This window comes from Miscanthus floridulus, chromosome 1 (assembly GCF_019320115.1).
Source record: "Miscanthus floridulus cultivar M001 chromosome 1, ASM1932011v1, whole genome shotgun sequence".
Taxonomy (NCBI): Eukaryota; Viridiplantae; Streptophyta; class Magnoliopsida; order Poales; family Poaceae; genus Miscanthus; species Miscanthus floridulus.
In genome coordinates this window covers 27,006,428-27,033,482 of record NC_089580.1, presented here as the reverse complement: position 1 = coordinate 27,033,482, position 27,055 = coordinate 27,006,428, and the positions used below count along the sequence as shown (strand labels likewise).

The following is a 27,055-nucleotide window of genomic DNA, read 5'->3' as shown; positions in this document are numbered from 1 at the left end:
GGCTTCACAACTTGATTCAACATATGGTGATTAATATGAAATCAATTGAATCAAATCTCCAATGCCGATGGTACCTACAAACAATCATCCACTTTTTGATGGTACCCAAACAACTTTAGGTCCTCTCAAGTTAGGAGCAACATACTTAGGCATAGCCTTAGTATGAGTAGCGGGATGTTTTGTAATAGCAACCATAGAGGTACCATCACCATCCTTTCTAAGCACATTGTTATCAATAATTGAAATAGGCTTAGAAGTATTACCTAGGGGACATGAATGTGCCATGTGTCCCCTTTCCCGGCATGAGTAGCATTTTCTCTTTGCTTGAGACTTTTCTTCCTTGCTCATGTTGTGCTTCTCATTGCCTTGCCTCTCATGGATTGCTTGACCCTTCTTCTCAAGCTTGATAGGACACTTAGAGGCAAAGTGTCCCGTACTTCCACACTTGAAGCACTTGATGTGAGCATAGCTTTTCTTTTCATCTTCACTCTTGCTCATCATCTTGGCATCTTGAATTTGCATTGGATGCCTTGCCTTTCCACCCCTTCTTGTTTTCTTCTTCTTGATCATCAAATCACCATTATCTTCATGGTTGATCTTGACTATCTCTTGGGGTGTCTTCTCTTGCTCAACTTGTGGCTTTGGTTGAGGCTCTTTTTGTTGCTTCACCAATTGCTTGGTTGGGCACATTGAGGTAAGATGACCCCAAGTGCGGCACTTGAAGCATTTCACATGCCTTAGCCTCTCTTCTTCTTTCTTCAACTTGAGCTTCTCAATGTTGGGGCAACCATTTGCAAGGTGTCCCGCTTCATGACACCGGTAGCACATGGTATGAGAGAGCTTTCTTTGATGTAGCTTCTTCATCTTTCTTTCTCTCTTTCTTTCGCCCTTTGTTATCTTTTTCTCGAAGCCAAGGCCACATTTGTCACCATAGATTCTTTGAGTCTTCAACATGTGCTCAAAGGTGACTTTTGAGTTGTAGCACCTCTCTAACTTATTGCTCAATTTCATCACTTCATTTTTGAGCTCATTGTTCTCCTTCAAAAGGTTAGTCTCACAAGATATAGAAGTAGAACAAGCATCTATATGTGAAGAGCATGGTATATCTAATAAATCATCACAAAAGGTGGATACATGCTTCTTGTCTACATCACAAGGGTTAGCAACATTTTGCAATTGATCATTTGATCCATGTGATGAGCTCTCATTATTTTTAAGTTTCTTTGTGAACACTTTAATGAGAGAAGCATGTTGTTCTATTAATTCATCATGAGATGCAAGAAGTGTCTCATGATTCAATTTAAGCTCATCATGTGAAGATTTATAAGCATTAAGTAATTTCTTATGTTCTTCACAAGAGTCCTTTAGAAATGAGTTTTCATTTTCTAATTTCAATATTGTAGCTTTCTCATTTTCTAAAGACATGGTCATGCTAGCAAGTCTACTAACAAGCTCATCATATGAATCAATATGATCAACCACGCTATCACTTGATACCTTAGTGTCACCTTGTGATATGAGACAATGTGGTGATGTAGAAGAGCTTGAAGTAGCATCATCATGGCTTGAGCATGAACCATCATCACCATCAAGTGTGCATGGAGTAGAATCTTCATGTGCAACACTTGTGGCATCATCATCAACCTTGTCAAGTGAGCTTGTAGTGGATTGATCATCATCATCCTCACTTGACCATGAGGTGGAGCAATCTTCCACAATCACCAAATTGTGGTCATGCTCAACACGCTCAAGTGCCTCCTTCTTAGGCTCATCATCATCATCATCGGAGACCGTCCCATATTTCTCATCGAGATAACTCCAAATCTCATGAGCAGTCTTCATGTCCATGATCTTTCCAAAGATGTTATCATGCAAGGATCTATACATGATGTTAGTAGCTTAGATATCGAGATCTAGGAATTTCTCTTGTGATTGAGTTAGATTAGCTTCATCTAACACATGAGAAAAGCCTACATCTACCATCCACCACATTTGAGGGCAAATAAACTTAAAATTGCATATCATCCAATTTTTTCATCATGTAAAGTGTGTTCCATTAAAAATATATGGACAATCAACATCTAGCCCATAAGCCACCATCCTCTCAGGTCGGTAAAGACCACAAATGAGAGACTCGGCTCTGATACCAATTGAAGGGTCGAGATGGCGGACTAGAGTTGCTCTTCGCGGCTCCCGCAGGGCGAGCACAAGTACCCCTCACAAGCTCTTCTCCGGAGTGCCGCACAAGCTTCTTGCGGGCTTCGACGGAGACCACCACTAAGCCGTCTAGGAGGTGGCAACCTCCATGAGTAACAAGCACCATCGGCTTGCAACTTGATCACATAGTGCCACTCGATGCAATCTCACAATACAACGCACTAGAATCACACTCACTCGCAATTGATTCGCACTCTTGCAAGCACAAGTGAGTTAGAGGGCATCCAAGCACTCCTACACAAGCCACATAGGCGTGAGGGTGCTAAGCAACTAGCCCAAGGCCGGCCACACACTCCTTTTATAGCCCCAAGGGCTAAACTAGCCGTTACCCCTTCACTGGGCAAAGCGCGTACTGACCGGATGCGCAGGTCAAAACGACCGGACGCTGAAACCCAGCGCCCGGTCACTTACAGAGAGGTTCCAGCGATGTTTTTCAGCGACCGGACGCGTCCGGTCATCACTGACTGGACTCTCCCAGCGTCCGGTCGCTTCTGGACACACTAAAAACACTGACCGGACGCTGGGACCGGACGCGCAGGTGCTGACCGGACGCTGGAACCCAGCGTCCGATCGTTTTTCGCGCTAGCGTCCGGTCACAGACCTTTCAGCACTAAAACGGCTATAACTCTTAGCTCCGAACTCCGATTTCAATGATCTTGGACATTTTGGAAAGCTTACTCATATGGCTACACATCCCACATGAATACTTGATCCAAATCACAATGGATCAAAGTAGTATTACAATCCAAGGACCATCCTATAGTTCGGAGTACACCGAAAAACCTTCTTCTCTTCTCTAAGTTGATTTACAACAACTCTAACTTCTTCTCCTTTGCAAATGTGCCAACACCACCAAGTGTGCACCACCATGTGTATGTGTGTTAGCTTTTCACAATCATTTTCCAAAGGGTTAGCCACTCAACTTGCCACGCCACTCAATCCTAGCGACGATGCAAAGTTAGATCACTCAAGTGGCACTAGATGACCAATATGCAAACAAGTTTGCTCCTCTTGATAGTACAGCCATCTATCCTAAACCCAGTCATAAACTTCTCTACACACCTATGACCGATGAAATGAAATGCCCTAGGTTATACCTTTGCCTTGCGTATTTTATCCCATCTCCTCCAATGTCGATGCAACACATGCACCAACATGATCAACGATGATATGATCCATTTCATATCATCACGTGATCACATTAGTTCATCGATCTTGACTTCACTTGCTTTTCACCGTTGCCTTCGTCCATCGGCGTCAAGTCTTGCTCAAGCTTCACCGCCACGCGGTCCATCACTCCAAAGCCTTCGACTTGCCCTTCACGCTTGCAACCGGTCCATCAAGCCAAGTCTTGTCTTGATCTTCTCCACCTTGATCACATGACTCAATGTCATGTCTCATGTGCATTAAACTCCTTCATCATCACATGTGTAAGCTTTGCAACATCTCCAAGCCATTTTCACCTTCATGGCATATCTTGCTCACACACATGTACCTGTGGACTAATCACCTGTGTATCTCACATAAACACAATTAGTCCACCTAAGTTGTCACTCAATTACCAAAACCAAACAAGGAACTTTCAACATCTATGCGTTGCATCCACGTATATCATAGTAGGAACAACGATGAATCATGGAGATGACCGAAGTAGCGGAAAAGGTGGTGCCTTGATGATCATGTTGCCATGATGGAAAGCTAACTTAGTTATATTTTTTCTCAGGCAAGCTCCGGTGCATAACCCCTATTATTCTGTACTTTATTTTATGCTTGTGCATTAAGTTTAGGGAGTTGAATGAAACACACTTGTGTGTGTGTGTGTATATATATATATATATATATATATATATATATATATATATATATATATATATATATATACACACACACACTGATCCTATGAGTCTTACTAGTATGATAGAATCGTGTAGATTGCTATGCTATAGGACTCCGGTAGAAGTCGAGTGATTACGTGTCACTCGCGAGAGACAGGAAAGATATTATTGTTGTTATTATATTACTATAACATGGAATATATATAAATGATAATTAGAGACTGGGCGGAATGGTATTTTGGATCTGGACTTGGTTAAGCATTCGAGCAAGGCTCGAATTGCACTTTGTTCCGCCTGTGTCGGTTAAGGACCGACCGTTGCATTGGATTCTAGTCAGGTCACAGACTTATTATCCTGAGCATATACTTGTTTATGGGAGCAGAGAAGACTTCACTTTCTTGTCATAGGTTCCGGCTCTTTCCGAACTGACTTTTAGAGGTGGTTTTTGGGTGAAGGTCCAAGCACTGCACTGATTCTGGGACTCAAGTACGGAGGCTTGGAGTCCAAGTTTAGACAAAGACCTGGACCCTATGACAAGAAAGTGGCGGGTTGGTCTTGCCTGTGCCTGGGGTATAAGCGGGGCGTGTGTTTTGGGGTACCTAGCTGGACACATTGATTCATGAATCGCCGAGTAAGCCGGTACGACTTGTCGACAATCTGGCAGCATAGCAAGAACTGGAAGATGAAAGATGGTAAAACGGTCCTGATTGCTTACCACCTGCTTAAAAGTAGCACATGTGCTTACATAGAATGGTTAGCTAATGAACTAATGATGACTACTGATGAAATTAAATATAAGGACGCACGCTTAGTAATACTTCCTGCAGATGCAATAACCCACAAGCCACATAGCCTTGCATATCCTTAAAGTCTTTTCTTTCCTCTGATGGGTAAGCCTTGCGGAGTACAATTGAGTACTCAGGGTTGTTCTAGCCTATTGCAGGTGATAGGAACATATGGAGCTGACACTTATGTGTGGAAACCTCCTGGTGGGATCAGCGAGGATTTTCTTAAAACGTTGCGGACATAGAGTTTATTTGAAACTTCCACCCAAAATGGTTTACAATGGAAAAACTTATAACCTGTTATGATGTATATAACAGATCATCATGTTAATGTTAACTTGTCGTTAAATGATTTTATTTCCGCTGAAACTCTGATAACATGGTTATATTTCGTTGTTATAAACAATAAATATTATACTCTGATGTTGCATGAAAAGTGATGTAAAAAATGACTTAAGAATATTGTGAGCTTTATTCTCTCATTTATGATCCTGATGAAAAAATATGGATTTTTGGGTTCTCCCTTGGGGTGTGCTCGACGAAACTGCGTAATTTAGTGTCCTCCCTTGAGTACATAGTGTCTAATGAAAGACAAGAACTCCTGTGAGGTATTAGATTAGACGGTTCTGCCACATAAATTACACTCTAGTACTATGATGGCATAAATAATCATTTATAACTTGCATCGCGTCGCATAAGATCAATGCTTGAGCTTGAAATTGAGATATAGGATGGGGGCAGCGGTGCTAATATCAAGAAGGTATTAATCTAAGCTTTACAATGACTATTTACTCTAATGAAATCTTAAAGGATAGAAGTGGTAGTTACTCATCCATTCCTCAGCCTCATCCCACCTCCATTTAGAAAATAAAATAGATTCAATGACTATTGTTATTATAGTCTACCGAATTAAAGGCCAGAACTTATTGTTTTCGTGAGAGTAAGAAATATTTATCTTTTTTCCTAGCGGGTCTCATGAAGATTAGCGTAAACGCTCCATTAGGCACCTCTAGTTAGAATTTCTTAGATTTATCCTTTTTAGTGTGACATGTATTTAGCTTAAGTTATATACTTATATAAGATCTTGTTGCATCCATTTTTTTTACTTCGTGAGTCTATATTTTAGCTTTCAATTTTTTATGTATTTGTTATCATTTTTTATTCACAAGTTAAGTTGCAAATCTATTGCTTTTGAGTGTGACATATATTTAGCTTAAGTTATATACTTATACAAGATCTTGTTGCATCCATTTTTTAACAACGTGAGTCCATATAAAGCTTTCAAATTTTTATCTATTTGTTATATTTTTTTATCCACATGTTAAGTTGCAAATCTATTGCTTATTGTATCTTACAATAGCGCATGAATAGTCATCTCAGCTTGCACCACAACACTCAATATGTTATTTTGTTATATCAAATAATTATATGTGTAGTACTATTGTTTTATAAAATATATAGCGCTTAAAATTAAATGGCTAATATTGATATGAAACACTTTTTGTCAAAATGTATAAAGTTATTTAAGATAACAACTTGAAAATATATTATCATGGAGTATTAATATAACTTAAAGTGAAATTTTTGGTGCCATTGTTATATAGTTTGTTAAGGAATATTTTTCACTTGATAAGCTATTAAAATAAACATGTATCCTAATATATACATGTTTACTTGGTTTACGTGGTGGTACATATCATTATGCCTGCCTTTAACTTTTAATAGTGGTCGAGTGTGTACTTTAGAAATATATGTAGCATATATTTATGGATATTGAATTGGTTTTTTAATAGTTTAATGCATTTACATGTTCAATTGAAAAATATTTTTCTCTATTTTATATAACAACTAAGATGGATAATTTAGTTACAAATTAAATGGTTTTACATAGTAAGATCTTTCATAAGAGCAAAGGTAGGTAATTTATAAAAAATATTAGGGTGTTCTTTTAATTATCTTGCATAATGTTAGAGTGGGTGGATTTAGATGCTAATCTAGGGGGTTATTTTGAATTTTCTTTCACAATGATAAAAGTAGGCAATTTAAATACAAATTTAGGGGATTATTTTGAAATATGTTTCATTATGGCAGGGTGGGTAATTTATAAGCATTAGGGGTTACTTTATTATATATTTTATAATGACATAGATGGATAAATTTTTATAAATCAAAATCGACCCAACGATTATTATTTATGTTGGTCATTAGAGTGTCTCAAATTGAAGGCTAGATGTTTCTGATTATTGTGAGAGTTTCTAGAATTTATCTTTTTTCTTAGCGCTTCTGGTGAGAATTAACGTGGAGCCTTCGTTGGGGCCTTGAATTAGTAATTGCTTGTCCTGATTCTCTTGCGGATGGGAAAGAGAAGGGTGTTCGAGCGCTAGGGTTTCGATGAACTGTACTCTAAAAATACAAGTCAAAATAGGTAGATGTACTATGCATATTTGAGATCTCCAATCTATTCTAGGGAAAAAATGTAAAAGAAACCATTTTACCAAACACCTTTTTAAGGGATTTAGCTCCATCAGAGAAGATATATCTCTAGAGGTTTCGGTGCAGAAAGTGACCAACAAGTAAATATTTGTAGTTTTGCCGTACGTTATGATCGGAGGTGGCCTAGCACTCAATGACACAGGGTTTATACTGGTTCAGGCAACGTGCCCTACGTCCAGTTTGAGTCGGTCGGTGACTTTATTCCTGAGCCCAGGTGCTCAAAGTTTACAGTAGGGTTACAAACGAGAAGGAGAAAGTACAAGAGGTCCGATCGAAAGGGCCAAGAGCGACAGGAGCTCCGCTATGAGCTAAGTGTTCAAGCGTGTGCTTGAGGTTCGAACCTGGTGGTTCTGTTGTTGTAAACTAGTGAACTCGATCGATCTAATGAATCTGGAATCACTTGGATGAACTTGAATGAGTCTCCCCGGATGGGAGAGAGCGCATCCCCTTTTATAGATGAAGGGGATGGCCATACAAGTGAGAGGGAGAGAGTACGTATGCTTCTAAGCCTTGTTGCCCACGCCGGCGGGTACAGGATGATGGTAGGCGCCCACAATACTGTTGGATGTCGGATGCACGTGGGAGGTTGCGTCGTTTTGTTCGGGTATGACAGATGTCGGTACCTGCTATACTGTTGATGCCCTAAGGCATGTGAGGGGTTTCACCATGTTCATTCGGTACGGTAAATGCCGGCGCCCACAACACTGTTGATGCCCAAAGGCATGTGGGGGGAGTCTTACCGTATGGGAATTAATGGCGCCCACAATACTGTAGGAAAAATGTCGGCGTCTACAACACCGTTTGTGTTAGGGAGGTTGTAGAGTACTATTTATGCAGGTGTACAGGGTACGGTCCCTGGTATCGTGGTTTGACTTGTGTGCCTTGTTTTGCTTTCTCCATTCGTTCCCTGGTCCTTTCCGAGCGGGCGTCCCCGGTCGGTTGGTCCCAGTCGACTCTGGTTGCATCAGTCGGAGAAGAGCAGTGAGCAGGGTTTTTACACACCCCCGACCAGAGACGTGGGGTCGGAGTTGGAGTAGTGTTTTGGCCAGGCCTTCCGGTCAGAGAGGCCGTCCGGTGGCGGGCTAGAGACCGAAGTGAGCGCTCCGGTCAGAGAGGTGGGCCAGAGTCAGAAAACGGGTGCCGCTCCTCCTCGGCCATGCCTTTCGATTGGTGATTGAATTGCACTTCTGGCCTGCTGTTCAGATACTTGGGCCGGCCCATGAGTTGCGTGTTGTCTGCTTGGGCTGAACATTTGTTGGAAAGCTGGTCCGCGAGAGACCCCGGGTTTATGAACCCGAAAAGAGAAGGCAAAACTAGAGAGGAAACAAAGTTCTGCTAAACATGCTCGAACTGTATTTGTAAACTACTTATTGCTCAAATTGCACAAAACATTCTAAAAATGTGGCCCATTTCTTTGACAAAAGGTTCCAGTTAACTCAAGCGATAGTACACGTTTTTTTAAACTAAGGAGGGACCTTTTCTCAAAAAAAGAAAAAAACTAAGGAGGGACCTTTATAAATTATTACTTGAAATGTTCAAACAGTCACGAGCAAACTAGGTGGTCAATGCACATTGGCCAACAATTAAGTTATACAAATATAACACTATGGTACAACCACCTCGCCATCTAGGTGAGCTCATAGGCTACTCCATTCAGTTCCCTCCCTATATGCCTGAAGATAACACCCAGTAATGTAGTAGCCTCTTGTAACGTCGCTTGGATGATGATGAAGACCTCGAACTATTGCTCATCGAGTGTTCCATCACCTGGTGCTCGTTTGATGAACTATATGTATGTCACGGACGGATTCAAGAAAATGTCTAGAGGGCTTCTTCAACCTCCAGACAACTTCAGCCTCTTCTAAAGGTGTATCCATGACAAAAATTTCTAAGGGGGCTCCATGAATCCAGCGGCCGTACGGGGGGCTAGAGCCCCACCCGCCCCACCGCTGGATCCGTCGTCCGTGTGTATGTTATTAGAAGACATATATCCCAAGCATGCGAACGAACTAGCAGCTTGGTGGTTGGAACCCTGTTGTGGGAAGCAACCGGTCAGGAATTCGACTCCCCGCCTCTTATGCGTAAGAATTGCTATTTTAAAAGTACTTTCTCATCTGTCATACGCCAAAACATAGGTCTAAGGACTTGTCCAGTCTCATATGAACAATGGTGCACTATGGATGAGTGAGACAAGGGTTCGGGGGTTGTTTTGATTCTACGTGAGTGTCAAAGCATTGTTCTAAGGACCGGTCCAGTCTCATGTGAACAACGACGCCGCCGTGTATGAGTGGGACAAGGGTTTAGAGGTCTTTCGATCTGTGTGAGAAAGTTTTGCTTCTGAATGCTTGAGGCTGTTTTGCCGGTCTTTCGATCTGTGTGAGAAAGTTTTGCTTCTGAATGCTTGGGCTGTTTTGCCCCTCGTAGTTCATGTTTTTTATATACCCCAAGCATAACATATATTACCTTTTCCACTCATACATATTGAGGTCAAGGCACGGTTCATATTTGAACTAGGCGTGGTAAATTAACGATGCTACATTGGCCCTGTGAATCCAGTGGTAACGTTTAACCACGTGGCTACGTAAAAGGTCCCTCCGCCTTGCATTGGCGCCTCCTAGCAAACTTAACGATCCCTAGAACCAGACGAAACAAGCACGGTCACATCGTGAAAGAAAAAAAAAGAGAGGGTGAGACAGAGAAGCCCACGTGAATCATATGTTTCTTGCGAAACAGAGAAGCATTCCACAGATCGGAAGTCCAGCGCTGAAGTGCCAGTGGACCAAAAGGACTCTCCATCTCCAATTCTCCATGTGTGCCACTGTGGGGGAATGTCCCTCGGTGCAGATGGATCGGAGTAGTAGCAAAAGATCGCCGGATGCTACAGTGCCACTAGCCCGCATCGTTTCAGAGCTGAACTGAAAACACCGTTACACCAAACTCTGACTCACATTTTCTTTGGTTCTAGTCTGAAGTCTCCTGGGACCAAAATGTTTGGTAATGCGTGCACACCCCCATCAAGAACGAACCGCAACCTGCCTAAAAATGGACCCGAAGACGATGACGACCTGCCGGCTGCCGTGACTGGAGCCGAGACGCGTGGCCGGAGCCGCTGCGTCAACAGCCGGGAGGTTCGGGCAGCTGTCGTGCGAATCTAGCAAGTCTTCTCGTTGGCCGGCCTCCGGTACGCCCGGTTCGGCAGAGTTAGGAGCGGGCGTCGTCGATTCATTCGTCCAACGCACAAATCGGTTAGGCCAAGGGGGAGGGAGCAGTCGAGCAGACACGGATGGCATGACGCATCAACCGACAGCCGAGGCTGCTCGCTCTTTTGTTTTTTTCTTTTCCTGGCCCTTTTTTCCCGGCCCCTATGATGGCGAACATGGCATGTGCCCGCTTTGGGCACGTTACCAGGTTGCTAGTGAACATGTGGAGCGTGCCGTGCGAAAAGCTCGTCTACCCCCGGGCCCCCGGCGGAGAGGGAAGGGGACCCGTTTGGCTTACCGAGAAACCGGCTTGTTCGGCTTGTTTTTTCAGCTGAAACAATGTTTTCCTCTCACAACAATTCAGTCAGAACAGTATTTTTTGCACCGATGTCGAACAGTGTTTTTCCCTGCGTGGGCGTGGCGTGAGCGCGCCCTTTGACGGTGAGTCCGTGAACTATGCGCGAGATCATCAGACATTCAGACCGCTTCATCTTTTTATTGGAGCGTCGTCAATGATTTGATTTGAAGTATTTGACCGAGGAATGGCCATTGACCAGGCCGCACAGAGCCCCAAATCGAATAGAAGCCCAACCTGGCCCAAACTTCCTTCTCATACCCTGGGCCCAATCCATATCGAACCATCCCCGCTCGACGGCCCGAGTCGAACTATGGGGTGCGGCGGCGCGGCGCCGGCGTACGGGGCCAACACCACCCACCTGCATCATCCGCCGACCACCGACCGATGTAGTCGAGACAGGATGGGCCGATGGGGGCAGTCAGCACGCCGCCGCCGCCGCGGACAGCACGCCGGTGCTCGGAACGGTGAGGATCTCGTGACCCGTGACCTGCGTGGGATGGCGCTGCCCCCTGTCATCGGGGGTCGGCATTCCATCAAACACCTCTCGTTCACAGGCACCGAGCACACAGGTACGCTCTACGGCTCCAAGTTGTTTTATTGGTTCAAATGCACTTGGTAACTTAGATTCAGTTTGGTAAGTTTGTTGCTTCGGTAATGAAATTTGGGACTAACCCGTTCTGGGAGAAAAACAATCTTCCAGTAACTAGCAGCTTATTGTACGAATTGGCTATGACACTGAATCACTGATATCCCAATGCCTGTCATGGTGTTCATTCTGTTTCATTTTTTTACGAATTGCTATTACCATGTTAATTAAACATATCAACAACTCCACAACCTGTGGAATTTCTATTGAATAATGAATAGCATGCACAGGATGACTGCATTTTATTGGACTGGACTGGTTGCCTCCAAATTATTGAAAGAAGGGCTTTATGGGTTACACATATATAGATACTGACATAGCAAACGATTAATCACAGAACCAAACTCTGAATTATTGCACTAAACTGTATGAGGAAACTGAGTCTAAATTGTGGAACATCGTCCTTCTCGTAGCAAATTCACAAGTCTGAGCAAGTTCGCATGAGAGGATCCTCCCTCTCTGATGCTTGCACATGCCATGTTCTTCCACATAACTGCCCTCGCCTTGATATCCTCATCTCTAAGCAGCTGCACAACCTTTTCCTTGATCTCCTCCCTTGTCACGACCCCTTGCTCATTGGAAGTTTGGAACAAAGCTTCAGGCCTGTCTTCCACACATTGCACACGTAGCTCTGGTTGCAGAACTGGTCAGCAAAGTAGGGGCAGCACAACAACGGGACACCATGCAGCACAGCTTCCATCGTTGAGTTCCACCCACAATGTGTCATGAAGCAAGCGACTGAGGGGTGTGACAATACCCTTTGCTGGGGAGCCCAAGTAACAATCAGTCCCTTCCCATTGACAATTTGCTTGAATTGGTTGAACCAATCCTCATCGATTTCTTTGGTGAAGTTTGGCCGAACCACCCATATGAACGGCCAGCCAGATAACACAAGTCCATTGGCGAGTTCATGGAATCTTGCTGCGTCAAAGACAGTAGAGCTCCCAAATGCCACGTATATGACAGAGCCTGGGGCTTGTGTGTCAAGCCAGGTGAGGCAGGTCTGGTCTTCAGACAAAAAATGACCAGTCGGCTTTGACATCGGCACTACCAGTGGACCTACGGGTAATGGATTGGTGAGGATAGGCAATGCTTCAGGTTCTACTTCTCTGAATGTGTTGCAGATGATGGCCTCAGAAAGCGCTATCAATCGGTTAGTCCTAATGACATTCTGTATGTTCACTATGCGTCTTTCTGGGGTGCTGCCCAGGCTGACCCAGGGGATCTCAGTTGAATCAATGGGTGGAGTCAGTTGGATCATCTCATGCACTTTCACATTCCCTGCATTAAATTCAATGGTCTTGCATTGGTCACTAAGACATAGGATGTAAGGAGGAACATGACAGTATGGAATTATTTATGCTAAAGATGATTTGAATATTTCTTACCGCTTTCATCAATAATACCATCCTCAATCAGTTTGGGCAGTTTCATCCTTAGTGCAAACACAGATGCTGAGTAAGTTGAGAACAAAGCAATACGTACTCCCACTGTATTTGCTAGTTCTAGCACCCAGCTCATAGACACATCTGCTATCACCCATTTTATCTGCTTGCTTCTGATCATCTCCTCAAGGGTGCTGAGCATGGCAGCTGATAAGCCCCCGACCATCTTGCCAATGTCTGTGTGATCATCATCAGGGTCCATACCATCTGGAATTGAGAGCATGTTTAAACCCTCTGGGATTGCTCCTTTGTTTTGCATGGACTTGAAGATACGATCGTGGTTGAACTCGGTGTTTATGAAGTCAATCTTGAATCCGTAGTCAACTAGCCTATGGGACAACTCCATGAGTGGAATGACATGACCTTGTGCAGGGAAGGGTAGCACCAGGACATGAGGTTTAGGAGCAGCAAAAGCCATGAAGGTTGTTTCTGTTGTGGCTACAAACAGTTTGTGGGATCAATGCTTGCTGCTCCTTGTAGGCAGGTATAACCAGATTGGTCCATCGGGTGTGCATATAAAGGGTGCCAAAATCATGGTTTTTTCATCAGACCATACATCAGCAGATTTGTAGCCTACTAAATACAGGTCTACCTTTTCCAAAGAAAAGGTTATCTTCACAATCATTCAGTCCATAGTTGACCACTTTGTTTTCTCATCATGCTGGGCAAGCAAAATAACTTCCATATATTCGCTTATATGCACGTGGCTGAGATGCCTGCTGCTGATCTCTTCTCCTAGGTTTGGTTGTGCCTATCCATTATATGCATAAAATGTTTCATTAGATTCCAATAGGTTCAAAGATATTGGCCCTCTGTAAAAAGGATATTACAATTCTTCCTTGGAATTTCACCAACTAACGTGATGACATGGTAATTCATCTGAAAAATAAGAATATTTTTAGAACAGCTATTTCTTGGATATTGGCTATAACTTCAAATGTCTGAAACCCCAATATGTCCAAAAGGTAATCGCGATCATGGTTAACATATTACATTCTGTTTGGAAACTTTTTCTTGTTTTTGATGTTTAGTGTTCATCTACTTGTGGAGAAAGCTCACGCTGATTTGCATACTCCACTGAAATAGTAAGAGTCAGATTGTGTCTTGGAAATAACTTCAATGCCATGGCCTTGTCTCATGGGACATCTCCATAATTTTTTTGGTAAGCCTGCTTCTATTCGTCTGTGTAATTCCTTACCTAATAATTAGTTATTTGAGATAGTGACTCTGAATCAGGAACATTCCTGGTAGTCTGGTGAACTCTGCACTTGCTTCTAGTTGTAGTGCTCTGCTGGCTAAGTTTTAGTGGCTCGGCAGCTGGCATTCAGCATTCCTCTGCTTAATTTAGTAATCTGTTATACTGTGCAACTTCCATAGGCACTTTGCACAACTAGAGATCGTTTTAAAAACTTTCCAGATTGATATATACAAAAGGCAATATCTTAAGACGTAGCTAGGTGTCACTTTCAGTATGTGGCCCATGAGGTGACAATGCATTTGCTAGTAACACCGACGTCGGATCTTTTTCTCCATGTCTGTCTATCCAACTTTGAATGCGACTCTGCGGACAATATTTATCTAACCAAATGACCTCTGAATGACTAAAACAATTCTGATAAGCTAAAGATTATTGTTCTCTCAGCAGGTTTACAAACTTGAGCAGATCCTGATGCGAGGACCCTCCATCTGCGATACTCTCGCACGCTGCTCTCTTCAAAGACAGTGCCCTCGCTCTGATCCCATCATCACCGAGCAGCTGGTCGACCTTGTCCCTGATCTCCTCCTTGGTGAAGATGCCCCGCTCATCGGCACAGATCCTCAAGCCCGTGCCCCACGTGTCGCAGATGTAGTTCTGGTTCATGAACTGGTCGGCAAAGTATGGCCAACACAGAAACGGGACGCCGTGACGCACCCCTTCCATGGTCGAGTTCCATCCACAGTGGGAGATGAAGCATGCCACCGAAGGGTGCGAGAGCACGCGCTGCTGGGGAGCCCAGCCGACGACTAGCCCCTTGTCTCCAACGCGGCGTCTGAACTGGTCCAGCCAGCCTTCATCGACGCCGTTGGCAAAGTTCGGCCCGACCACCCACAGAAACGGGCGTTTGGTGAGCGCCAGCCCGTCGGCGAGCTCCTGGAGCCTTGCAGTGTCGAAGACTGTAAAGCTACCGAATGCCACATAGACAACTGATCCGGCGGCCTGGGCGTCGAGCCAGGCGAGGCAGGCCGTGTCTTCGGGCCAGAGCTGGCTGGCTGAGTTCGACGTCGGCGCCTCGAGGGGGCCGATGGCTAGTGCCGCCTTGGGGAGGGCCAGCGCCTCGGACTCGATAGCATGGAACGTGTTGCAGACAATGGTGTCAGCGAGCGCGAATGTCGGGTTGCTCTTGGCTATGCCATTTATCATGAATCTTCGTGTCTCATTGCTGTTTCCAAACCTAACCCAGGGGGGAGGTCGGCGGCGTCGATGGCTGGCGTGTTGGGGCTCAGCTTGATCCTCTCATTCCTCTTCACAACCGCTGCACACGGAAGCACTTTGTCCAGCATGAATATATTCTGATCTGGAGAGTACAGATGACAAAGAAATCGGGTTTGGTTTGCTCTTACCACTTTCGTCAATGATGCCATCCTCTACCATCTTGGGAACACGCATCCTCAGCACGAAGATGGCAGCCGAGAAGGTCGAGAACAAGGCGACGCGCACGCCCGCCGTGCCGGCCAGGTCCAGCGCCCAGCTCATGGAGACATCAGCCACCACCCACCGAGTCTTCTGAGCTCTGACCAGCTCTTCAACGCGGCAGAGCATCGCCGCCGGCAAGCCCTGAGCCAGCTGAACGATGTCTGCGCGGTCGCCGTCGGGGCCCTTGCTGTCCGGGAAAGAGACCAAGTGGATGCCGGCATGGACAGCCGCCCCGGTCTCTCCTCCTGCCGCCAAGGCCGTGAGGATGCGGGCGTGGTTGAAGTCCGTGTTCACGAAGTCGACCTCGAAGCCGTGGTCGACGAGGCGGTGGGACAGGTCCATGAGCGGCATGATATGACCCTGGGCAGGGAAGGGCAGCACCATGACACGAGGCCGGGGAGCATCCGCGGCCATGGAGGCTGTTAGCAACTAGCGTGTGTGCGCTGCCGCGCTGGTGTGGTATACTGTCAGAGCTCAGAGCTCAGAGTCTGATGTCGGCTGCTTGCTGCTCCTGCGATACAGAAAAGCTAAATAGCGCTAGGGTGTTTTATATGTTTTCTAGCTCTCCAAATGATTTTAGCATATTCTAAAACGGCACATTGCCCTGTAGTGCCAAGCTGTCTTCAATTTGGTGTGGCCGCTGTTCGGCTGATGTTTTTTTTTTTTTTTTTTTCTGCTGATAAGTCAACTTAGGGCGCGTTTAGATGGTGATTTTTTTTTTTGGTTTTGGCAACGGTAGCACTTTCGTTTGTATTTGATAAACTAGTGTCTAATTATGGACTAATTAGGTTCGAAAGTTTCGTTTCGCGATTTCTCATCCAACTGTGTAATTAGTTTTTTTTCGTTTATATTTTGTACTTCATGTATGTGCCGTAAGATTCGATGTGACACTTTAGGATAAAAGTTTTTAAAAACTAAACCGGGCCATGCTGTTTTGTTATGAGCTGTACCACGGATAAGTCTGATCAATTGATGGCTCCGTGCTCTCTTGCGTCGTTGTGTGCTGGCATGCTGCCACTGCATGCTTGCGGTGTGCTCGGGACGCAAGCTGCCATCTCCTGTTCGCTGCACGCAAACGCACAGACCTGGATGTCAAGAAACAAGTAATTCAGACTGTTTGCTCGCTCGTATACGATCGTGGATTATAAGCTGGAATAGTATTTTTCTCTTATACCAAACCAGCCATTAGTAAATAATTCACGATCGTCTACGGTCTGCCGAACAGGCTGATTGTCGGGCACGGGGCACTAGACCTTGCAAGTAGCAACGACAAAGTTAAGTTAGGTGGTGTTTGGTTGCCCTTCTAAATTTTAGTCGTTGTCCTATCGAATATTTAGACATATGCATGGAGTATTAAATATAGACTAATTACGAAACTAATTGCATAGTTTGTGACTAATTTGCACGACGAATCTTTTAAGCCTAATTAGTCTATGATTTGACAATGTGGTGCTATAGTAAACATGTGCTAATGACGGATTAAATAGGCTTAAAAAATCATCTCATGAAGTACTGACGGATTATGTAATTTATTTTTTTATTAGTATCCGAACACCCCATATAACATCCTTCCGACACACCTCCTAAATTTTAGTCACTGTATCTAAACACCAGACGAGCATGTGTATGGTACCTACGTGCACAACATGATTAGTGAGACGAATACGAACAGCAGTAGTAGGTACCATGATTTGAACGAACGTGTTTTTTTTGCATGTGCTGAGATGAGAAGGAAAGGAACTGAGCAGCAGCCTCAAAGGCCAGGGCCAGCAACTAGCGCACGGGCTGACGGTGGAGCAGGAGGCATGGCTCCGCCGCGGTCGCCGCCACATGCATGGCGCTGGAGTTTGTCACGTACTGGGCGTGGTGCGGGTGGACGGGTAGAGGGGTCGAGAACTGCTTGCTGTTCGCTGGATAGATCCAATCCAGCGATTCTCTTAAAAGCGGATTTGCTAGTGTCCAGACGTCTAATCTAGGGTGCTAGATCAGATGGTGCCGTGCGCAGATAAAGAGCCAGTGCCGCCTGCTTTTCACGCGTCCCATGGCGTGGGCCCTCACGTTTGCGCTCGGTTTCTCATGCGCCCGTCTACGCTCGCTCGGTGGCGCTCGGGCATCATCGAGCAGCTGCAGCAGGTAGGTGCGACAGGTGGATCTTATTGTAACATGTGCAACACCGAATCTACCTTTGCAACACCCATGAAACACTTACAACATACATCCGATAACAGCTGAAACATTTGCAACATACGTCCGAAACACTTGTAAAACACTTGAAAGCCATTGCAAACATATGCAACATCCAGATGAAACACTTACAACAGACGTATGAAACACCTGAAACATACGCTTTCCAAGCATGTATATGCAACATTCAGATCTACTTTTGCAACATTTAGATAAAAACATATGTAACATAGGCCTGATACGAATAAAATATTTGGAACATACACTTGAAATATACGTATAGCCATTGCAATATGTGCAACGTCCCGATCTAGTTTTGCAACATCGATATAAAACACTTACAATATACCTCTGAAACACCTGAAACCCTTGAAACACACGTTTACAACATGCTCTATCTGCATAAACATCTCCTTGTTGTTTCGGCGAATGAAGGCTCGTCGGCGCATGGAGGTCATCGGTGTGCTCGCCGAAGGCCCGGAGCTCATCGACAATGTGGAGTTGGGCGAAAGCACACAGAGAGTGGGTTTGGGGGGCGGCATGGACGGCGGCGACGCAGAGGACAAGTAGGTGGCACGTGGAGGTCACCGGTGTGCTCGCCAGCGACGTGAAACTCACTGGCAACGCGAAGCTAGACGTCGGCGTACAGAGAGTGGGGTGGGGGCAGCACGGACGACAGTGGCGCAGAGGACGGGTGAGCGCGGCACAGGTAGCGCAGAGAGTGGGTCGAGCGACCGGACGTCGGACGCTCGGGTAAGAGCGTTTCGGTCTTAAATGAGCAAGTTGTTCGTTTCGGTCGGATTAAGCACGAATGGAATTGGTTAGTGCCGACTGCCGAGTGTCTCAAATCGAAGAACAAAGAGACATCCTCCAAACCTCCGTGAGTCCGTGAAGTATGCGCCAGATCACATTGGAGAGGCGTTGTCAATGATTTGATTGGACCGAGAAATGACCATTGACCAGGTCGCACGAACCCCCAAATCTAATACTAGCCCAACCTGGCCCAAACTTTCGTCTGCATCAGATCTCACATCAGCGAGGATCCATTGGTGCTCGTCTGCTTCCTATCGGTTTCTCATTTTGACAAATGGTTCATATCGATGAATTTCCAGCCATGTCGATTGTCGAGTTGTCTCGTGTCTATTTGTGGAGGCAACCAAAATTGCTATACTAGTACTTGAGTATAGATACAGACGAACATGCACAACTTTGTGACAGCTAAGTTCTGCCACCAAATTAACCAGGCCAACTGTACTGTATCCATTTCCCTAGGACACGATTTTGTACAAAAAATATTAGCTAAATAAATTTAAAACATTTTATATTTTATAAAAAAATAATTTGCATTATACACATCACTTTCCCCAAGACCTAGGACATCGTTATTAACAAAACACAAGACAACAAACTAAACAAATCACAATTTTTTTTTAAAAAAAACCCACCAACACTACCAACATCAGCAGCAACGATCACACCAACAACAGGAAACGCGAAGAGCATCCCAGAGAGACATTTCAACGAACACCACTTGTCGGTGTTTTGGAACCGGGGGTCCCTCAACCAACGAGTGAATTTGTGCTGCGTGCCCCTAATCCCGGATGGTGATGCAAAGAGACACAAGGTTTATACTGGTTCAGGCAATCGAGGCCCTACGTCCAGTCTGAGAGATCGATCTTGTATTCCTTGCACCTGAGTGCTCGCAGTAGGGGTTACAAGCTAGGTGAGAGAGGGAGCTAGCCCCAGGCCTCGGCGAGGGTGGTGCGGACTGCTTGAGACGTTGTTCCCAAGCATCGTGGAAGCGTGTGGTTCTATCGGTGTGTTCGTCCTCTTGTTTCTTGTCTCTAGAAATGGCCCCAGTCCCTCCCTTTTATACTCTAAGGGAGGACTGGGACCGTACATAGGTTGCTACATAGCGCTTCTGTAAATGGGGTGGCGTGTCCGAGCCCTGTAGCCGGCCACTGTTGTGGTATGGTCGATGGAGTGGCCCCGTCCTTGTCGTGTGGAAGTGACATGCTGGTCATACTCGATCTTGTGCGTCGTGGGGCTCCAGTACGGCTTGATGCAGGACATGGCGGGCGACGTGCTGGTCACCGTGTAATGACGTCGTAGGGAGCAGCGGCTCTGCAGATGCCGAGGCCGAGCCATCGTGGGGGGCTCGGCGGTCATGAACCCTCAGGCTGCCGAGCCCGTGAAGCAAACTGTCGAGGCCTGGGGGGAGTTATTGGCCCTGGGTACTGATTCCGAGGCCACAGTAGCCCAGACGTGGCTCCCCATGCTGCGTTGTCCTCGGAGCAGGAGTTGGCAGCACAGTGAGGTATGGGTGTCAACCATGTGCATGGTGGATAGCATAGTGACGGGTAACCCCTGCCCAGTCCGGGGGACGTGCAGGTCACCGCGTGATGACGTCGTAAGGGGCCGTGGCTCTGTAGGTGCCGAGGCCAAGCCATCGCGGGGGGCTTTGGCGGACATGGGTCCCCAGGCTGTCGAGCCCCTGAAGCAAACTGTCGAGGCCTTGGAGGGAATTATTGCTCCTGGGTACTGATTCCGAGGCCACAGTAGCCCAGACGTGGCTCCCCACGTTGCGTTGTCCTCGGTGCAGGAGTTGGCAGCACAGTGAGGCATGGGCGTCAACCCGTGTGCACGGTGGTTAGTACAGTGGCGGGTAACCCCTGCCCAGTCCTGTCTCCTGTCCCATCGGCCATTCTGCTGTACTGTGCCGGGCATGCGGCTGTTGTCAGGGGCAGCAGTTGGCTGAGTTGATGCGACACGACGTTTTGCCAGGGGAACGGGAGAAGGAAGAGGTGGCAGAGTGCTGCCGAGCCCGCCTTGCGCGAGACGGAGGGTCGGTGGCCTGGCCGAGGCTTTTGGCGGGGGATCGGCCGAGGCCCGCGGGGAGGGGCCTCGGGCGAATCGGAGAATCGGCCGAGGCCCGTGGTGATGGGGCCTCGGGCGAGTCGGAGAATCGGCCGAGGCCCGTGGTGATGGGGCCTCGGGCGAGTCGGAGAATCGGCCGAGGCCAGCAGCGTTTAGCTGGTTTCGATCTTTACGAAGTCTAAGCAGTCGTTTTTTGGATCTTGCTTAGGGTACCCCTTCTCACGGTATCCGACAGTAGCCCCCGAGCCTTGGGGGGAGTGGAGGCACTCCCCCTGAGGTTCTGATGAGAATTGGCTCTTGATAGTTCCTGTCGGGATGGTGTTTTGTTTTCGAGGTTTCGGTGGGTGCGCGCGAGCGCACCCGCCGGGTGTAGCCCCCGAGGCCCTGGAGGAGTGATTTCACTTCTTCAGGGGCTTTTTTCTCTTTCGAGTGAGGCGTTTTCATCGTGTTTGCCGGGCCCGTGGGTGCGAGTTCGGATCGCGGGGCCTCGACGATGTTGCGGAAAGAGCCCCTTAGCCTCCGCCTGGAGCGAGAGGGCCGTCAGGGGTTCTCCCGGCTTTTTTGTACGACCCTCGTGCTTCCTTTTCGCTCGGAAGGAGGGGTGGAAGATGCCATGCTACCCTCGGTGGGCGCGAGCGATGGCATCTCCGGTGAGCTGTTATCGGGTAAGTCCGAGTGGAGGCCCGTACCCCGTTCGCTGGGGGTCGGCTAGCGGTCCGGAGACGCGCTCCAAGAATACCGGCGGGTTTCTCTAGTGGGTGCCGAGGCCGTTCGCTGGGCCTCGGTGGCTCGGTGCCTCCCTACGGTGGGATCCCATTCGGAGACCTCCCTGCCGGTCTCGGACACGACACAGGGCGCGTTCGCACAGGCTTGCCCATAGTCATCCCTGACTCTTTTGCCCTGGGGCAGCTGTCGAAACCCCCTGGGGGCCCAGCCTTCGAACCCCTGGACCGTAACGGGCTCGGGTCGCTTGTTTTTATCTTGGGTGCAGGAAGAGCCCCCGAGCCTCCGCACGGAGTGAGAGGGTGGTCAGGGGTCCTCCCGACTTTTTTGTCCGTCTCCCGCACGTCCTTTTCGCTCAGACGGGGGGCTGTTTGCCGAGCCCACTCGCGTGCGAGCCTGAGCCACTGGGTCTCGGCAAAGTTGCAGGAGGAGCCCCCGAGTCTCTCGCACGGAGCGAGAGAGCGGTCAGAGGTCCCCTGGCTTTTGGTTTGCCCCTCGCGCGTGAGGGTCTGTCCGCCGAGCCCCCCTCGGGTGCGAGCCTAGGTCACGGGGTCTCGGCGTCCTTTGCAGAAGGAGCTCCCTAGCCTCTGCACGGAGCAAGAGGGCCGTCAGGAGTTCTTCCGGCTTTTTGAACGTCCCTCGCGCTTCCTTTTCGCTCGGAAGGAGGGTTTGTTTTGCCGAGACCCCTCGTGTGCGAGCTCAAGTCGCTGGGCCTCGGCAACGTTTTGCAGGAAGAGTCCCTTAGCCTCTGCGCGGAGCAAGAGGGCTGTCAGGGATTCTCCTGACTTTTTATTCGACCCTCGTGCTTCCTTTTCGCTCGGAAGGAGGGGTGGAATGTGCCACGCTACCCTCGGTGGGCGCGAGCGATGGCACTTCCGGTGAGCTGTTATCGGGTAAGTCCGAGTGGAGGCCCGTACCCCGTTCGCTGGGGGTCGGCTAGCGGTCCGGAGACGCGCTCCAAGAGTACCGGAGGGTTTCTCTAGTGGGTGCCGAGGCCGTTCGCTGGGCCTCGGTGGCTTGGTGCCTCCCTATGGTGGGATCCCATTCGGAGACCTCCCTACCGGTCTCGGACACAACACAGGGCGTCCCAAGCGTTTCGCTTGCTTGGGCCTCGGCCTCGTGTAGGCTCGCCCGTAGTTGCCCCTGACTCTGTTGCCCTAGGGCGGCTGTCGAAACCCCTAAGGGCCCAGCCTTCGAACCCCTGGACCGTAGCGGGCTCGGTGCCTAGTTCCTTTGCCTGGAAGGAATCGGGGGGGGGGGGGTTATTTCTCTCCCTACGGCTAATTAATGGCAGGCGCGTCTTTTGAGGTGGCTTTTTCGGGGAGGCGAAACGGCGCCTGCTGCTGCTGCGGTTGGACGCGACGTGGCGTCAGCCGACGGGACGTACCTGCACGCGCGATTAACGAGGAGGGAGTGGGTGCGTGGGCGGTAAGACCGGATCTGGATAACCGCGCCGGATTTTTTGGGGGAAACTTCCCCGATTTCGTCGCCCGGCGGTTTCGTCTTGTCCCTGCATAAATACGCAAAGGGCCTCGCCCTTCCCCTTCTTACCTCTTCCGCATTCGCTTTTGCTGCCTCCGTGCCGTTGCTGAGAGCATAGAGCGCCGGGGAAGAGAAGGGCGAGGGCGAGAGACCGAAAGAGAGAGGGAGAGAGATTACCGTCGTAGCAGCGTCCTCCGCCGCGCAATGGCTGGTGGTCCCGTCATCCTCCTGGCGGATCCCTGGGAGCGGTCCAATGTCACCGAGGAGAAGCTGCAGTCGCTCGTGGAGACCGGTCTTCTTCGCCCGATCACCGACCCCGACGAGCCGGAGTGGATTGCTCCGGGGAACGAGTCGGAGCCGAGGCCGCGCGATGGCTACGTGGTGAGCTTCGTCGTCTTCCACGAGCGAGGCTTCGGGTCGCCGGTGGATAACTTCATGCGGGCGCTCCCGCACTACTATGGCGTGGAGCTGCACAATTTCAGCCCCAACTCCATCGCCCAGGCGGCCATCTTCGTCGCCGTCTGTGAGGGGTACCTAGGGATCGCTCCCCACTGGGAGTTGTGGCTCCACTTGTTCCGAGCGACGTTCACCACCAAGCTGGGGGGAACGAGGGGGGCTCGGAAGGGGCAGAGGGCCGGCGGCTGCACCCTTCACGTGCGCCAAGACCGGCAGTCCCTCTACATCCCGGCCCAGCTGTCAACGTCCAACCGTCGTTGGTATGACGGCTGGTTCTACCTCCGCAACGACGGCGGAGGACTTCCCCCTTATACCGGGCGGGTTGTAGAGAGTCAACCAGAGAAATGGGGGTACGGCGTCATCAAGGCCGATCAGCCTAGGCTGGAACCGCTCTTGAGGGCCTTGGGGAAGCTGCGTGACCATGGCCTTTCGGCGGCCGTGGTCGTGGCGGCTTTTCACCGCCAGAGGGTGTTGCCGCTGATGGCCCGGCGGCGGCGGTTGTTCGAGATGACCCCGGGCGATTCGATCGTCGGTGTCAAGATGTCCGCCTTCGCCCTTACCGACGACGAGACCCTGCGTCGGGTGAGAGAAGCGGTGGACGGGAAGCCGAAGATCGACGATTTGATGCCGTTCCCGATGCGCCCATCGCGGGGGTATGTCTCGCTGGTAAGTTGAATGTTGTCGAGGCTTTCGCGGCCTTCTTGTTTTTCGCCTTTTTGGTCTGTTGTCTTACTTCGTCGTTCTCCCAGGGGATAAGAGACGTGCGAGGTTCCCCGCCGCCCATTCCCGAGGACGCCCGGCGGCGATCCGTGAACAGGGCGCGTGCCGAGGAGGAGAAGAAGAAGAAAGATGCCCAGGAGGCGAAGCGCACGAAGAAGATCCTCGCGCGCGAAAAGCTGGACGCCCGTCGCCGGCGTCAGAAGCTCGACGGTCTCCCGTTGGAACCATCTCCCTCGTCGTCGGTGTCGGATTCTTCGAGCGACGGCGGCGGGCGCGAGGTGGGGACGGCCTGCCTGGAACACCTCCCCGACATCAGGGAGATGGTTCCCGGGGCGCCGGCAAGGAGCCTGACGCCCCAAGGAGGAGGAGGAGGTGTCCCGGGGCCAGTGGCAGCCCGTCCCGGGGCCGAGGCCGACACACCCGAGGCGCGGGTGTCGGAGGAGCGTGCCGTCGGCCCGATGGGTTTGACGGTGGAGGTGGAGCGGGTGACGGTGGGGGCGACCCCATTATCTCCGCGAAGGGTCGAGGAGGTGCCGGGGTCCGACGGAGGCCAGCTGGCACTGGTGGACACCGAGGCCGCGCTGCTGCCACCACCGCCGCCGTTGCAGAGGAGGCTGGCGGTGTCGAAGCGGTTGCATCCCCGTTCGCGGTAAGCGTCTTCTCTGGTGGAGTCCGCTTCTTGTTTGCCCCTTGGTTGCATGCTGACCTTGGGAGTGTCTTTTCTTCCAGCCAGACGCTTCTGGTGGGAGATCCTCCCTTGGCGCCCCGTAAGACGCTCAAGGTGAACGTTAGCTCCTCCGCCCATCAGGCAGCGGAGGCGCAGGCTGGCGTACGACGCGGCGCGGCGTCGGGCGAGGCCGTTTCGGAGGAGGCGGCTGCCCAGGAAAAGGGGGCCGAGGCGGCCGCGGAGCGAGTGGAGGAGGAGGAGCCCATGCCTCGCGATGTTGTGGGTCTTGGGGCGAAGGAGGCTGGGGCGTCTGCTATTGCTGAGGCCATTGAGGGTGAGGCCGGAGCCCCCAAGACCTCCGACGTCAGGGCGGTGGACGCCGGGGCCATCGAGGTAGAGATGGCGGAGGCCAGAGCCCCCGGGTCCGTCGAGACCGAGGCGATGGAGGTGGAGACGGGGCAAATTTTGGCGCCGCCCCTGGTTCAGACAATCTCGTCTGATGATTCCTCCCGAGGGAAGGAGGCGGCGGACGTCGAGGCGTCCAGTACCGTGGAGCAGCCAGTCCCAGATCCCGCCGAGGGGAGTTCGGCTCTTGTCCGGCTACGGCCCGAGCCTCGTGGGTGGAACTTCCCGCGTGTTTTCTGGCGGAACCGGGCTGACCCCGAGGGGGAGCCCGTGTTCGCCCTTGAAGATACCGCAGAGGGGGGGCATTGGGGCACCCTCGAGCAGTACCGCCAACTGGCAGTGCGGTCGCTGCAGACAGCGATGACTATTATGGGTCAGGACTTGCCCGGTGTCACGCGGGTAAGTACTTTCCTCTCTCGTGCCGCGTTGTTTTCTCTCCGAGCCCCCTCGCAGTGTTTGACGTGCGTTTTTTGGTTTTGCCTCCTTAGGAGCTCGAGACCCGATCCCTTGGGAAATCGGTGTTCCTGCGAAATGAGAGGGATATCTGGGACCAGCTCCGGCGCCAAAAGGGCCTGCTTGCCGATGCCCAGGGGCTATTGTCGGCGCGGAGTGCGGAAGTGGAGGACCTCCGCCTTCGTTGTGCTGACATTCAGGCCGAGTTGGCCGCGGCTAAGGAGCAGTCCGCCCCTCTGGTGGCCAAGATCAAGGAACTAGAGGAGGAGCGAGACTCCTTTAGGCTTTGGGCCCAAGAAGCGACGGCCTCTGCTAAGGTCACAGCCGGGCAGCTGGGTGCGGAGCAGAGCGAGCATCAGGCGACGAAAGTCGCCTTGGCAGAGGCTACCAAGGCGGCCGAGGCCTCTCGGGTTGAGGTCTCAGTCTGGAAGAGCAAGGCCGAGGGTAAGTTCCGCTGAACCATGCTCCTCGCTCCATTTGTTCTGGTTCGCGTTTGACTCCTGACCCCTCGTCGCGACGTAGATCTGGAGAAAGAGGCCTCCCAGGCGGCTGAGGCCTCCGTCGCAGCGCAAGCAGCGCTGGATGTCGAGGTCCGGGAGCACGAGGCGCTGCGCAGCGTTGTCTGGACCGCCTGCGAGGCTCTGGACGTCGAGGAGGTCCAATCAGCTAGCTCCCTTGGGAGCCGCCTGATTGCGTTGAGCGGCTACGTCCACGAGAGACTCCGAGGGGCGTTGCACACGGGTGTCAAGCGCGCCCTGGCCGTCGTCTCCTCGCACTACGCCATCAACCTCGAGGCTGTCAGCGACGGCTATGTGTTGCCAGAAGATGACGAGGAGGCTGATGCAGAGGTCATGAGGCTGTTGGAGGCGGCCGAGGCACCTGGCACAGCGTTGGCTGGTCTGTTTGAAGAAGAGGTGGTCCCTCCCGCGCCAGCCGCCGATCCTTGAGCTTTGACCTGGGCCAAAAGGGGCCATGTAACCGGATTGCGTTAGTTGCCGTATCGTGACGTTTTTGTGGCCGTCGAGGCCTTTAAAGTATTTGCGTGTGTGGGTCTTTTAACCGTTTCTATTCTACTTCGAGCCTGTGCTCTCTGTCTCGATCTTGGGAACCCGTAAAGAAATTCCTCGGAACCTTATGCCGTCCTTTGGCGAAGGGTGGTGAGGGAGCTGCCGTAGCCTAGAGGCGTAGGCCGTTCTCACGTCTCGACCGGCCCTTTGGCCTCCAGACAAACTTTTGGTCTTTGGGTTTCTTGTGAAGGTCCCGTCGGAGCGCGAGAGAGTTTGGCGTAGAAATTTTTTGAAAGACCATTAACAAATGGTGTTCGGGACTTAGGGGGCTCCCCCTTTCTAGCCCCCGAGGGAGGCCCGGCTTTGCAGAGGTAGAGCCGAGTCTCCCTTATAGCGCTATTGTGACGTCGAGCCCCTATTGATAGACA

The 27,055-nt window shown here is 49.9% G+C and overlaps 1 protein-coding gene and 2 pseudogenes across 1 annotated transcript in view; 1 reads left to right on the top strand and 2 right to left on the bottom strand.

Annotated features, from left to right (window-relative positions):
- Positions 1-11,917: 11,917 nt before the first annotated feature.
- Positions 11,918-13,703, bottom strand: LOC136453600 (UDP-glycosyltransferase 83A1-like; annotated as a pseudogene).
- Positions 13,704-14,559: 856 nt separating this feature from the next.
- Positions 14,560-16,376, bottom strand: LOC136476586 (UDP-glycosyltransferase 83A1-like; annotated as a pseudogene).
- Positions 16,377-25,110: 8,734 nt separating this feature from the next.
- The window catches only part of LOC136453589 (uncharacterized), a 30,191-nt gene continuing 28,246 nt past the window's right edge, over positions 25,111-27,055 (top strand). Inside the window, exons 1-2 of the mRNA XM_066454152.1 lie at positions 25,111-25,566; positions 25,656-25,808. Coding sequence (XP_066310249.1) covers positions 25,162-25,566; positions 25,656-25,808 — 558 coding nt within the window. The 5' untranslated portion in view covers positions 25,111-25,161. The remainder of the gene's footprint in view (positions 25,567-25,655; positions 25,809-27,055) is intronic.